General features: G+C 41.2%; 1 protein-coding gene across 1 annotated transcript in view; it reads right to left on the reverse strand.

The window, feature by feature from the left end:
- DEPDC5 (DEP domain containing 5, GATOR1 subcomplex subunit) overlaps positions 1 to 13,941 on the reverse strand; it is a 336,582-nt gene that overhangs the window by 218,714 nt on the left and 103,927 nt on the right. Inside the window, 1 exon segment of the mRNA XM_053702000.1 lies at positions 6,531 to 6,587. Coding sequence (XP_053557975.1) covers positions 6,531 to 6,587 — 57 coding nt within the window.

The raw sequence follows: 13,941 nt of genomic DNA on the forward strand, positions 1-13,941 counted from the left end.
CTTCAGAAGAAGAAAATACATCAAAATGGTAGAATTTAGTAAAAGTATGCAAAGAGGACCAGGTTGCTGCTTTGCAGATCTGGTCAACCGAAGCTTCATTCCTAAACGCCCAGGAAGTAGAAACTGACCTAGTAGAATGAGCTGTAATTCTTTGAGGCGGAATTTTACCCGACTCAACATAGGCAAGATGAATTAAAGATTTCAACCAAGATGCCAAAGAAATGGCAGAAGCTTTCTGGCCTTTCCTAGAACCGGAAAAGATAACAAATAGACTAGAAGTCTTACGGAAAGATTTCGTAGCTTCAACATAATATTTCAAAGCTCTAACAACATCCAAAGAATGCAATGATTTCTCCTTAGAATTCTTAGGATTAGGACATAATGAAGGAACCACAATTTCTCTACTAACGTTGTTGGAATTCACAACTTTAGGTAAAAATTCAAAAGAAGTTCGCAACACCGCCTTATCCTGATGAAAAATCAGAAAAGGAGACTCACACGAAAGAGCAGATAATTCAGAAACTCTTCTAGCAGAAGAGATGGCCAAAAGGAACAAAACTTTCCAAGAAAGTAATTTAATGTCCAATGAATGCATAGGTTCAAACGGAGGAGCTTGAAGAGCTCCCAAAACCAAATTCAAACTCCATGGAGGAGAAATTGACTTAATGACAGGTTTTATACGAACCAAAGCTTGTACAAAACAATGAATATCAGGAAGAAAAGCAATCTTTCTGTGAAAAAGAACAGAAAGAGCAGAGATTTGTCCTTTCAAAGAACTTGCGGACAAACCCTTATCCAAACCATCCTGAAGAAATTGTAAAATTCTCGGTATTCTAAAAGAATGCCAAGAAAAATGATGAGAAAGACACCATGAAATATAAGTCTTCCAGACTCTATAATATATCTCTCTAGATACAGATTTACGAGCCTGTAACATAGTATTAATCACGGAGTCAGAGAAACCTCTATGACCAAGAATCAAGCGTTCAATCTCCATACCTTTAAATTTAAGGATTTCAGATCCGGATGGAAAAAAGGACCTTGTGACAGAAGGTCTGGTCTTAACGGAAGAGTCCATGGCTGGCAAGATGCCATCCGGACAAGATCCGCATACCAAAACCTGTGAGGCCATGCCGGAGCTATTAGCAGAACAAACGAGCATTCCCTCAGAATCTTGGAGATTACTCTTGGAAGAAGAACTAGAGGCGGAAAGATATAGGCAGGATGATACTTCCAAGGAAGTGATAATGCATCCACTGCCTCCGCCTGAGGATCCCGGGATCTGGACAGATACCTGGGAAGTTTCTTGTTTAGATGAGAGGCCATCAGATCTATCTCTGGGAGCCCCCACATTTGAACAATCTGAAGAAATACCTCTGGGTGAAGAGACCATTCGCCCGGATGCAACGTTTGGCGACTGAGATAATCCGCTTCCCAATTGTCTACACCTGGGATATGAACCGCAGAGATTAGACAGGAGCTGGATTCCGCCCAAACCAAAATTCGAGATACTTCTTTCATAGCCAGAGGACTGTGAGTCCCTCCTTGATGATTGATGTATGCCACAGTTGTGACATTGTCTGTCTGAAAACAAATGAACGATTCTCTCTTCAGAAGAGGCCAAAACTGAAGAGCTCTGAAAACTGCACGGAGTTCCAAGATATTGATCGGTAATCTCACCTCCTGAGATTCCCAAACTCCTTGTGCCGTCAGAGATCCCCACACAGCTCCCCAACCTGTGAGACTTGCATCTGTTGAAATTATAGTCCAGGTCGGAAGAACAAAAGAAGCCCCCTGAATTAAACGATGGTGATCTGTCCACCACGTTAGAGAGTGCCGAACAATCGGTTTTAAAGATATTAATTGATATATCTTCGTGTAATCCCTGCACCATTGGTTCAGCATACAGAGCTGAAGAGGTCGCATGTGAAAACGAGCAAAGGGGATCGCGTCCGATGCAGCAGTCATAAGACCTAGAATTTCCATGCATAAGGCTACCGAAGGGAATGATTGAGACTGAAGGTTTCGACAGGCTGTAATCAATTTTAGACGTCTCTTGTCTGTTAAAGACAAAGTCATGGACACTGAATCTATCTGGAAACCCAGAAAGGTTACCCTTGTTTGAGGAATCAAAGAACTTTTTGGTAAATTGATCCTCCAACCATGATCTTGAAGAAACAACACAAGTCGATTCGTATGAGACTCTGCTAAATGTAAAGACGGAGCAAGTACCAAGATATCGTCCAAATAAGGAAATACCACAATACCCTGTTCTCTGATTACAGACAGAAGGGCACCGAGAATCTTTGTGAAAATTCTTGGAGCTGTAGCAAGGCCAAACGGTAGAGCCACAAATTGGTAATGCTTGTCTAGAAAAGAGAATCTCAGGAACTGATAATGATCTGGATGAATCGGAATATGCAGATATGCATCCTGTAAATCTATTGTGGACATATAATTCCCTTGCTGAACAAAAGGCAATATAGTCCTTACAGTTACCATCTTGAACGTTGGTATCCTTACATAACGATTCAATAATTTTAGATCCAGAACTGGTCTGAAGGAATTCTCCTTCTTTGGTACAATGAAGAGATTTGAATAAAACCCCATCCCCTGTTCCGGAACTGGAACTGGCATAATTACTCCAGCCAACTCTAGATCTGAAACACAATTCAGAAATGCTTGAGCTTTCACTGGATTTACTGGGACATGGGAAAGAAAAAATCTCTTTGCAGGAGGTCTCATCTTGAAACCAATTCTGTACCCTTCTGAAACAATGTTCTGAATCCAAAGATTGTGAACAGAACTGATCCAAATTTCTTTGAAAAAACGTAACCTGCCCCCTACCAGCTGAACTGGAATGAGGGCCGTACCTTCATGTGAACTTAGAAGCAGGCTTTGCCTTTCTAGCAGGCTTGGATTTATTCCAGACTGGAGATGGTTTCCAAACTGAAACTGCTCCTGAGGACGAAGGATCAGGCTTTTGTTCTTTGTTGAAACGAAAGGAACGAAAACGATTGTTAGCCCTGTTTTTACCTTTAGACTTTTTATCCTGTGGTAAAAAAGTTCCTTTCCCACCAGTAACAGTTGAAATAATAGAATCCAACTGAGAACCAAATAATTTGTTTCCCTGGAAAGAAATGGAAAGTAGAGTTGATTTAGAAGCCATATCAGCATTCCAAGTCTTAAGCCATAAAGCTCTTCTGGCTAAGATAGCCAGAGACATAAATCTAACAACAACTCTAATAATATCAAAAATGGCATCACAGATGAAATTATTAGCATGCTGGAGAAGAATAATAATATCATGAGAATCACGATTTGTTACTTGTTGCGCTAGAGTTTCCAACCAAAAAGTTGAAGCTGCAGCAACATCAGCCAATGATATAGCAGGTCTAAGAAGATTACCTGAACATAGATAAGCTTTTCTTAGAAAAGATTCAATTTTTCTATCTAAAGGATCCTTAAACGAGGTACCATCTGATGTAGGAATGGTAGTACGTTTAGCAAGGGTAGAAATAGCCCCATCAACTTTAGGGATTTTGTCCCAAAATTCTAATCTGTCAGGCGGAACAGGATATAATTGCTTAAAACGTTTAGAAGGAGTAAATGAATTACCCAATCTATCCCATTCCTTAGCAATTACTGCAGAAATAGCATTAGGAACAGGAAAGACTTCTGGAATAACCGCAGGAGCTTTAAAAACCTTATCCAAACGTATAGAATTAGTATCAAGAGGACTAGAATCCTCTATTTCTAAAGCAATTAGTACTTCTTTAAGTAAAGAGCGAATAAATTCCATCTTAAATAAATATGAAGATTTATCAGCATCAATCTCTGAGACAGAATCCTCTGAACCAGAAGAGTCCAAAGAATCAGAATGATGGTGTTCATTTAAAAATTCATCTGTAGAGAGAGAAGATTTAAAAGACTTTTTACGTTTACTAGAAGGAGAAATAACAGACAAAGCCTTCTTTATGGATTCAGAAACAAAATCTCTTATGTTATCAGGAACATTCTGCACCTTAGATGTTGAGGGAACTGCAACAGGCAATGGTACATCACTAAAGGAAATATTATCTGCATTAACAAGTTTGTCATGACATTTAATACAAACAACAGCTGGAGGAATAGCTACCAAAAGTTTACAGCAGATACACTTAGCTTTGGTAGATCCAGCAGGCAGAGGTTTTCCTGTAGTATCTTCTGGCTCAGATGCAACGTGAGACATCTTGCAATATGTAAGAGAAAAAACAACATATAAAGCAAAATAGATCAAATTCCTTATAAGACAGTTTCAGGAATGGGAAAAAATGCCAAACATCAAGCTTCTAGCAACCAGAAGCAAATGAAAAATGATTCTGAAATAATGTGGAGACAAAAGCGACGCCCATATTTTTTGGCGCCAAATAAGACGCCCACATTATTTGGCGCCTAAATGCTTTTGGCGCCAAAAATGACGCCACATCCGGAACGCCGACATTTTTGGCGCAAAATAACGTCAAAAAAATGACGCAACTTCCGGCGACACGTATGACGCCGGAAACGGAAATGAATTTTTGCGCCAAAAAAATCCGCGCCAAGAATGACGCAATAAAATGAAGCATTTTCAGCCCCCGCGAGCCTAACAGCCCACAGGGAAAAAGTCAAATTTTTGAGGTAAGAAAAATATGATAATTAAAGCATAATCCCAAATATGAAACTGACTGTCTGGAAATAAGGAAAGTTGAACATTCTGAGTCAAGGCAAATAAATGTTTGAATACATATATTTAGAACTTTATAAATAAAGTGCCCAACCATAGCTTAGAGTGTCACAGAAAATAAGACTTACTTACCCCAGGACACTCATCTACATGTTTGTAGAAAGCCAAACCAGTACTGAAACGAGAATCAGTAGAGGAAATGGTAAATATAAGAGTATATCGTCGATCTGAAAAGGGAGGTAAGAGATGAATCTCTACGACCGATAACAGAGAACCTTATGAAATAGACCCCGTAGAAGGAGATCACTGCATTCAATAGGCAATACTCTCCTCACATCCCTCTGACATTCACTGCACGCTGAGAGGAAAACCGGGCTCCAACTTGCTGCGGAGCGCATATCAACGTAGAATCTAGCACAAACTTACTTCACCACCTCCCTTGGAGGCAAAGTTTGTAAAACTGATTTGTGGGTGTGGTGAGGGGTGTATTTATAGGCATTTTAAGGTTTGGGAAACTTTGCCCCTCCTGGTAGGAATGTATATCCCATACGTCACTAGCTCATGGACTCTTGTTAATTACATGAAAGAAATTCATAACTACCTTTGGCTTTAGTGCAATTATACTAATTTAGTGTCACGTTAGCACCCGAGCACTAATTGTTTTCAAAAGAGCATACCATTGAAGTCTATGGGAGAATAAGTTAACGCATGCGCAATATCCAAAGTCTTGAAGTCAGCACAAATCGGACTTTCACTCGTGTGCTAACCTTTTACTTTCAACTTGTAATATGCACGCCAACCCGGCCACATTGAAATTTAATTTTGAGAGCAGTTAACGCAAGAATGAATAATATATTTAGCGCACCACTTGTAATCTAGCCCTATGTAGTTACTCTATTGTAGCCTGATGTTTGCTTGTTCATGAAATTCTGCAATATGGAAAATATGAGACGGCTTATTGTTATGCTCTTATGCAAATATATTTCTGTCATAGCCTTCAACATTTTATTACACTTTATTAGCTTAAACAGAGAGCACAAAAAAGGAAGTCACATTCCTAGACTAAAATAATATTGAAGAGCCTGAAGCACTTTGTTATTTAGAGGGTTAGGGCAAATTGTAGGAATAACCAAGGTTAACAAACTTTGCCAGTCACTATGTAGGAACAGCCTATTCCTCATGACAATTCCCAGGGGAATGAATTACAAGATTATACACATACACTGACCCCATCAACTATCATTTTGTGGAAACATTGATCAATATGGACTATCAAAATATGGACATTTAAAAGAAATGAAAAATAAATGGAAATATATTCAGCAAGATTGTCAGATATTGTTGTATTTTTGTTTAAAAGTCTAATTTTAAATGCATTATAAAAGAGGCCACCTAAATCTGAAGCAGCAATCTTGAATAGAAGTGGGTGGTAATTTGGATCTAATGCTTAAAGGACATTAAACCCAACATTTTTCTTTAATGATTTAGAGACAGGAGCATATAGTTTAAGCAACTTTCCAATTTACTTCTATTATCAATATTGTTTCATTCTCTTGGTGTCCTTTATGGAAGGAGCAGCAATGCACTACTGTGAGCTAGATGAACACAATCACCCAATGACAAGAGGCATATATGTGCAGTCACCAATCAGCTCCTAAGCCTACTTGGGTATGATTTTAAACAAAGGATACAAAGAGAATGAAGCAAATTATCTAATAGAAGTAAATTGGAAAGTTGTTTAACAATGTATCCTCTATCTGAATTATGAAAGAACATTTTTGAGGCCTAAGGATCAAAAACCCGCCACATAACTGATACCACTCACTGGGCTCAGGACCACAGGGTAGGTTGTCTTCAGGGGACTCCTTCTTGCTGTTGGAACCTAGAGGGACAAAAAAAGTTAGCACCCCCTCAGTGATCAGCACTGAGGGTCTGGTGATATTCCCAGACTGACCAGTCACAATATTTTGATTAATATTTCAAATAAAGATGATGAAATAGATATGAGATAGAAATACAAATTAATGAAAAAAAATTAATAAACACATAGGGCTAAGTAAAGCGATAATTTAACGTGCGCCAGAAAAGGGGCAAATTTGCCCGTTACGGGCGCACGTTGAATAACTAGCCATTACAAGTATCCCGCGAGCTGCAAAATTAACCAGAGGTCAGTCTTCCAATTGCCCCCCAAATAGTGTACAGTTCTCTTCATATAAAAAAAAAAAATAGAATCATCTTTATTTTTTATTTTTTTAAAACTAACTGCACAAAGCAGTTATAAGGGGTTAAAGTGAAGGGATGTGGGGTATTAGACAAAAACGGCACTGAAAAGTACCTTTATATTGCAGAGTATGGGGACTGTGTTTATACTGTTAATATATATGTATATGCTTATATACATATATATATTTATGTGTTAATATGTGTATATAGACATATAAACACATAAATATATATTCATATAGATATATATTTTAAATTTGCTGCGCGACTTACCTCTTGCGCTGCGCTAGGTTCTTTGCCGTGTCTCACGGCATGCGAACGAGGATCCCATTGGAGCATATAGAAGCGCGCTCCATGAGCGCATTGCTTCCAGGCAATGTGAATACAAGGTCGTGTTTTGAGTGCACTTGTATTACTGAGTAGAGCGCAAATATCGTGTTCGCAAAGCACAATTTTGCTCTCCATTTGTAATCTAGGACATAATATGGATGCTAGGTTATATTAATACCACGTGAACCAAAAAACATAAATTATGCTTACCTGATAATTTCATTTCCATCGAGAGGAAGAGAGTCCACGGCTTTATTCATTACTGTTGGGAATTAAGAACATGGCCACCAGGAGGAGGCAAAATCACCCCACCCAAAGGCTTAAATACCTCCCCCACTTCCCTCATCCCCCAGTCATTCTGCCGAGGGAACCAGAACAGTAGGAGAAATATCAGGGTATAAAAAGGTGCCAGAAGAGATTAAATTTAGGTCCGCCCCACGGAGATACGGGCGGGAGCCATGGACTCTCCTCCACTGCTTCATTCATTACTGTTGGGAACATATACCCAAGCTCTAGAGGACACTGAATGAAACCGGGAGGGTAAAAGGCGGACCCTAATCTGAGGGCACCACAGCCTGTAAAACCTCTCTCACAAAAACAGCTTCCGCAGAAGCAAAAACGTAAAAATTGTAAAACTTTGTAAAAGTGTGTAAGGAGGACCAGGTATCCGTCTTACAAATTTGCTCCATAGAGGCCTCATTCTTGATGGCCTAAGACGAAGCCATAGCTCTAGTTTAATGAGCCGTGATCCTCTGAGGAGGCTTATGTCCCGCTGCCTCGTAAGTCAAGCGAATCAAGCTCTTCAACCAAAAAGACAGGGAAAAAGCAGAGGCCCTCTACCACTTGCGATTCCCAGAATACACCACAAAAAGAGATGTAGACTATCTGAAATCCCTTGTAGCCTGAAGATAGAACTTCAAGGCACGAACCACATCCAGATTATGAAGTAACCTCTCCTTTGAAGAAGAGGGGTTAGGCCACAAAGAAGGAACCACTATTTCCTGATTGATGTTACGGTCAGACACCACCTTGGGGAGAAACCTCAATCCTGTGCGAAGTACAGCCTTATCCACTGAAAACACCAGATAAGGCGGGTCGCATTGCAAGGCAGCTAACTCAGATACTATGCGTGCAGAATCTTAATGTTGATGGAATGCATAGGTTCAAACGAAACCCTCTGCAAAACCTTAAGGACTAATTCTGGACAGAGCCTGAACAAAAGACTGAATGTCAGGTCTCCTGTGAAACAAAACAGATAATGCAGAAATCTGTCCCTTTAAGGAACTAGCGGCAAGACCCTTCTCCAAACCTTCTTGGAGAAAGGCCAAAATCCTGGATACCTTCACCTTATGCCAAGGATATCCATGCTTCTTACACCAGGACAAGTAAGTCCTCCATACCTTATGGTAGATGCGACGAGTGACTGGCTTCCTTGCCTGAATGAGAGTATCAATGAAACTTTCAGAAAAGCCTCTCTTGGCTAAGACTAGGCATTCAATCTCCACGCAGTCAGCCTCAGAGAATCTAGATTTCGATGTTGAAAGGGGCCCTGTGACAGCAGATCCCTGTGACAGGGTAACCTCCACGGCGGAGAGGATGACATCCCCACCAGATCCGCAAACCACATCCTCTGTGGCCACAAAGGAGCAATCAGAATGGCCGAGGCCCGCTCCTGTTTGATGTGTGACACTACTCATGGTAGAAGTGGTAGCGGTGGAAATATGTAAGCTAGGACGAATCCCCAAGGAACCACTAAGGCATCTATCAGCTCTGCCTGGGAAACCATGGACCTTGACCCATATCGAGGTAGCTTGCAATTGAGTCTGGACGCCATGAGATCTATTTTCGGCGTTCCCCATCTGTGACAAATCTCCGCAAACACCTCGGGGTGAAGAGACCATTCCCCCGGATGGAAGGATTGTCTGCTGAGAAATTCCGCTTCCCAGTTGTCCACACCAGGAATGTGAATCACTGAGAGCAAGCAGTCGTGGGACTCCGCCCACTCCAGAATCCGAGACACCTCCCTCAACGCGAGGGGGCTCCTCGTACCCACCTGATGGTTGATGTAAGCCACCGAGGTAATGTTGTCGGTCTGGAATCTGATGAAACTGACACCAGAGAAGGTCATGCCTTCAGAGCATTGTAAATTGCTCAAAGCTCTAGGATGTTGATTGGAAGGAGAGACTCCTCCCTGGACCACTTTTCCTGTGCCATCCTGGCACCCCAAACAGCTCCCCAACCTGTCAGACTGGCGTCCGTGGTCACAATCTCCCAGGAAGGTCTCAAGTAGGATGTCCCCATGGACAGCTGCTCCGGACGGGTCCACCAGGAGAGGGAGGTCCAAGTCCAGGCATCCATGGATATCAGCTGATGCATGATTAAAGGAATTGCTCCCGAAACGTTGCATTTGTTTGTACCCACTACAATAAACTCCTAAGTTTGGTTTATAAAATTTGGTGCTGTGGATTCTTTTAAGATATGGATATCAGCTGTGATAGATCTGAATGATCACCGTTCCACTGTCTCAACATGCACAATTGAAGAGGTCTGAGACGGAACCTGGCAAATGGGATGACATCTATGTTTGACATCATGAGACCGATCACCTCCATACATTGAGCCACCGACGGGCTTGTGGGAGGACTGAAGGGCAAGACAAGAGGATGCAAGCTTTCTGTGCCGCTGATCTGTTAGAAAAATCTTCATGGACATAGATTCTATTATCGTGCCCAGGAACTCTACCCTGTTGCTGGGAACCAGGGAACTATTTCCTGAGTTGATCTTCCAACCGTGAGATTGGAGCAGAAGAAGAAGAGCCCTCGAATGATCCTCTGTGAGACTGAAAGACGGCACCTGAACTAGGATGTTGTCCAGCGCCCCAAGAACCTTTGTGAAGACTCTCGGGGCCGTCTCCAGACCATAAAGGAAGGGCCACAAACTGGAAGTGTTGGTCCAGAAACGCAAATCTTAGGAACCTGAAGTGGTCCCTGTGAATTGGCACATGAAGGTAAGCGTCCTTCAAATCTATAGTTGTCATAAACTGTCCCTCTTGAACTAGGGGCAGAATAGATCTTATCGTTTCCATTTTGAACAATGGAACACTCAGAAACTTGTTTAAACACTTTAGGTCCAGAATCGGGCGGAACGTGCCCTCCTTCTTTGGGACCACAAAAAGGTTGGAATAGTACCCTAGACCCCTTTCTGCTAGGGGTACTGGTATGAGAACCCCCGAGAGAGGCAAGATCTCTCACACACTCTAGAAAGGCCTCTCTCTTCTCTGGTCTTGAAGACAGGTTTGACAGGAGGAATCTGCCCTCTAGCGGATGGGATATGAACCCTATCCTGTAACCCTGAGAGACAACTTCTAGAACCCAGGGGTCCTTAACGTTCTGCAACCATGCGTCTGAGAGTTGAAATAATCTGCCCACCACGTGATCTGGAGACCGGTCTGGGGCCACCCCTTCAGTCGGGTTTCTTGCTCTGCTTAGACTTGTTCCAAGATTGAGCCGGCTTCCAAGATCCTTGGACTGGTCCGCTTCCGTGGCAGGATGCTGGCGCTGGGCCTTGTCCGCACGAAAGGGACGAAATGTAGATCCCTTGGGCTTAGCCTTCTTATCCTAAGGTAGGAAAGCTCCCTTGTATCCCGTAACCGTGGATATGATAGAATCCAATCCTGGACCAAACAGGATATTTCCTTGAAAAGGCAGGGACAACAACCTTGACTTAGAGGTCATGTCCGCAGACCAAGATTTTAGCCACAGAGCCCTGCGCGCTAATACCAAAAAACCTGGCACCTTAGCATTCAGGCAAATGATTTGCATATTGGCATCACAGATGAAAGAATTGGCAACCTTCAGCGCATTAATCTTCTCCTGTATCTCGTCGATGGATGTCTCCCCTTCAACCATTTCACACAGGGATTCACACCAATATGTTGCAGCTCCAGCGACCGCCGCAACGGCCGCCGCTGGCTGAAAAAAAACCCCTGTGTGCTGAAACATCTTTCTCAACATGTTTTCCAGCTTCTTATCCATGGGCTCCTTGAACGATGAACTATCCTCGAGGGGAATAGTTGTCCACTTCGCGAGCATAGAGATAGCCCCATCCATCTTGGGAATGGTCCCTCACAGCTCAAGCTGAGAGTCCGGAACGGGAAAAAGTTTTTTAAAGGAAGAAGAAGGGGAAAAGGACGACCCTAATCGCTCCCATTCATTCTTAATAATATTCCCCATCTTAACAGGAATCAGGAAAGTCTGAGGCACCACCCTGTCCTCGTATACCTTGTCAAGTTTAGGAATCGCAGGTGTAATGTTAAAGATACTATGTTGTAGTATGAAAAATATATGAATGAATCACAACTGCTGAGTAAAAAGGATTTGTAGCAAGGTTTAAACTAGATAATAACATGGATTACTAAAAGAAGTAATGTCAGAATCCGAGTATAAACTTTGCAAGTTTGTTATATGGTTAAATAGGATTAGATATTTCTATAGCTGTATCAAGTAGTTGATTATTGGAGGAACAACAGAAAAACCATGACTATAACCAAAGAGGAAAAATGAAACAGTGTTAACACAAAAATTAGCTACAATGAAAGTAAAAAGCTTAACCACAATATATCAGGAATTATGGTAAGTATGCGTAGCAGTTATTACAGAAAATAGATAATAGCATGAAAAATAAGTAAGCGGTTACAGACTGTACCTTGAGGGTAAACAAGTATTGAGAAAGTTAAAGGAAAAATCTCACGGCTTGAATAGGTGAAGCGGTTGCAGCGCTGATGCCGAAAATGTTGGCGTGTGACGTCACAGCTCCACGATGCAGGGCGGAGGATTAGGCTGAATGAAGCAAGCTGACAGCAACGGCTTGAGAGAAAATGACAATCCGGTAACAAAAGATGTAGGCTGGTTTCAGCAAGAAAAAGATTAGTGAATCCACAAAAGAATAATTTAGGTTGAAATCCAAAGAGGTAAATTAGAGCTCAGTTTGAATCACACTATGGTCAGTGGAAAACAATAACAAGCAAAGTGGAGAGGGGGGAGGAGGCTTAAATAGCATAGCAGGTAAATTGATCAGAGAATTAAAGGGATATACACAGTACAAGTAACTGGTTATTATTAAACAATATGTAAACGTGACAGGATGCTCCCCTAAATGATCCACTCTGTGGATCAGGGATGAGGGCGATCCGGATTCTGTTGATGGAATTGCGAGATGAGTCTGGGGGCAGATATATTAACAGCTGGCTCCCAAGAGTCATGTTCTGAAGTGTAGCCTTTCCATCTTATCAGATACTGTAAGTTACCCCTATACATTCTAGAGTCAAGTATGGATTTAACCTCATATTCAATGTTGGGATCAATGGAGATAGGAGGAATACTTTGGAGTGAAGTGGCATCACGTACAGAACGGTAGGGTTTTAGTAGGGAAACATGGAAGGTTGGGTGTATTTTCAAAGTGCTAGGTAATTGTAACCGAACTGCATTCTCATTTATGATTTTGATTATCTGAAAAGGTCCAATGAATAAAGGTGAAAGTTTTTTACTAGGAGTATTAAGATGTAAGTTTTTGGTTGAGAGCCAAACTAAATCTCCAAGGGAATACCGTGGTGGAGCCATCCTTCTTAAATCGTAATAAAGTTTCTGTTTGGTTTTAGCTTGTTCAATAGCGTTCTTGACTTTTGTAAAATTAGAAGTGATGGAAGTTGTTAAATCAGAGATATATGGTAATGAACTTATTTGGGGTAGTAGTTGAAATGTTGGATGGAATCCATAGTTAATGAAGAATGGAGTCTGGTTGGTTGTGGAATGTACTGTGTTGTTGAATGTAAATTCGGCGTAGGGCAGATGTTGAGACCAAGAGTGTTGGTCGACATGACAATAAGACCTTAGGAATTGTTCAATGCTTTGGTTAGACCTTTCAGTCTCTCCATTAGTCTGAGGATGATAAGAGGTTGAAAGTCTTTTGTCAATATTGAAAATCTTGCAAAATTCAGTCCAGAGAGAACTAGTAAACTGGGAACCACGGTCTGTTAAAATGCGTCGAGGGAGACCGTGAAGTCTGAAGACGTGTAGTAGGAGCAGTTGTATAGTTTCGGCAGCGGTAGGTAGCTTGTGGTACGGTATAAGATGTATCATCTTACTGAATAAGTCCACCACGACAAGGATAGTGGTATAATTGGAGGATCTGGGGAGATCAACGACATAATCCAAGGCTATGTCGGCCCAAGGTCGTGATGGAGTAGGTAAAGGCATGAGTAAGTCTGTAATGTTAAAGATACTATGTTGTAGTATGAAAAATATATGAATGAATCACAACTGCTGAGTAAAAAGGATTTGTAGCAAGGTTTAAACTAGATAATAACATGGATTACTAAAAGAAGTAATGTCAGAATCCGAGTATAAACTTTGCAAGTTTGTTATATGGTTAAATAGGATTAGATATTTCTATAGCTGTATCAAGTAGTTGATTATTGGAGGAACAACAGAAAAACCATGACTATAACCAAAGAGGAAAAATGAAACAGTGTTAACACAAAAATTAGCTACAATGAAAGTAAAAAGCTTAACCACAATATATCAGGAATTATGGTAAGTATGCGTAGCAGTTATTACAGAAAATAGATAATAGCATGAAAAATAAGTAAGCGGTTACAGACTGTACCTTGAGGGTAAACAAGTATT

The sequence above is a fragment of the Bombina bombina genome, chromosome 2, assembly GCF_027579735.1.
Source record: "Bombina bombina isolate aBomBom1 chromosome 2, aBomBom1.pri, whole genome shotgun sequence".
Classification (NCBI taxonomy): domain Eukaryota; kingdom Metazoa; phylum Chordata; class Amphibia; order Anura; family Bombinatoridae; genus Bombina; species Bombina bombina.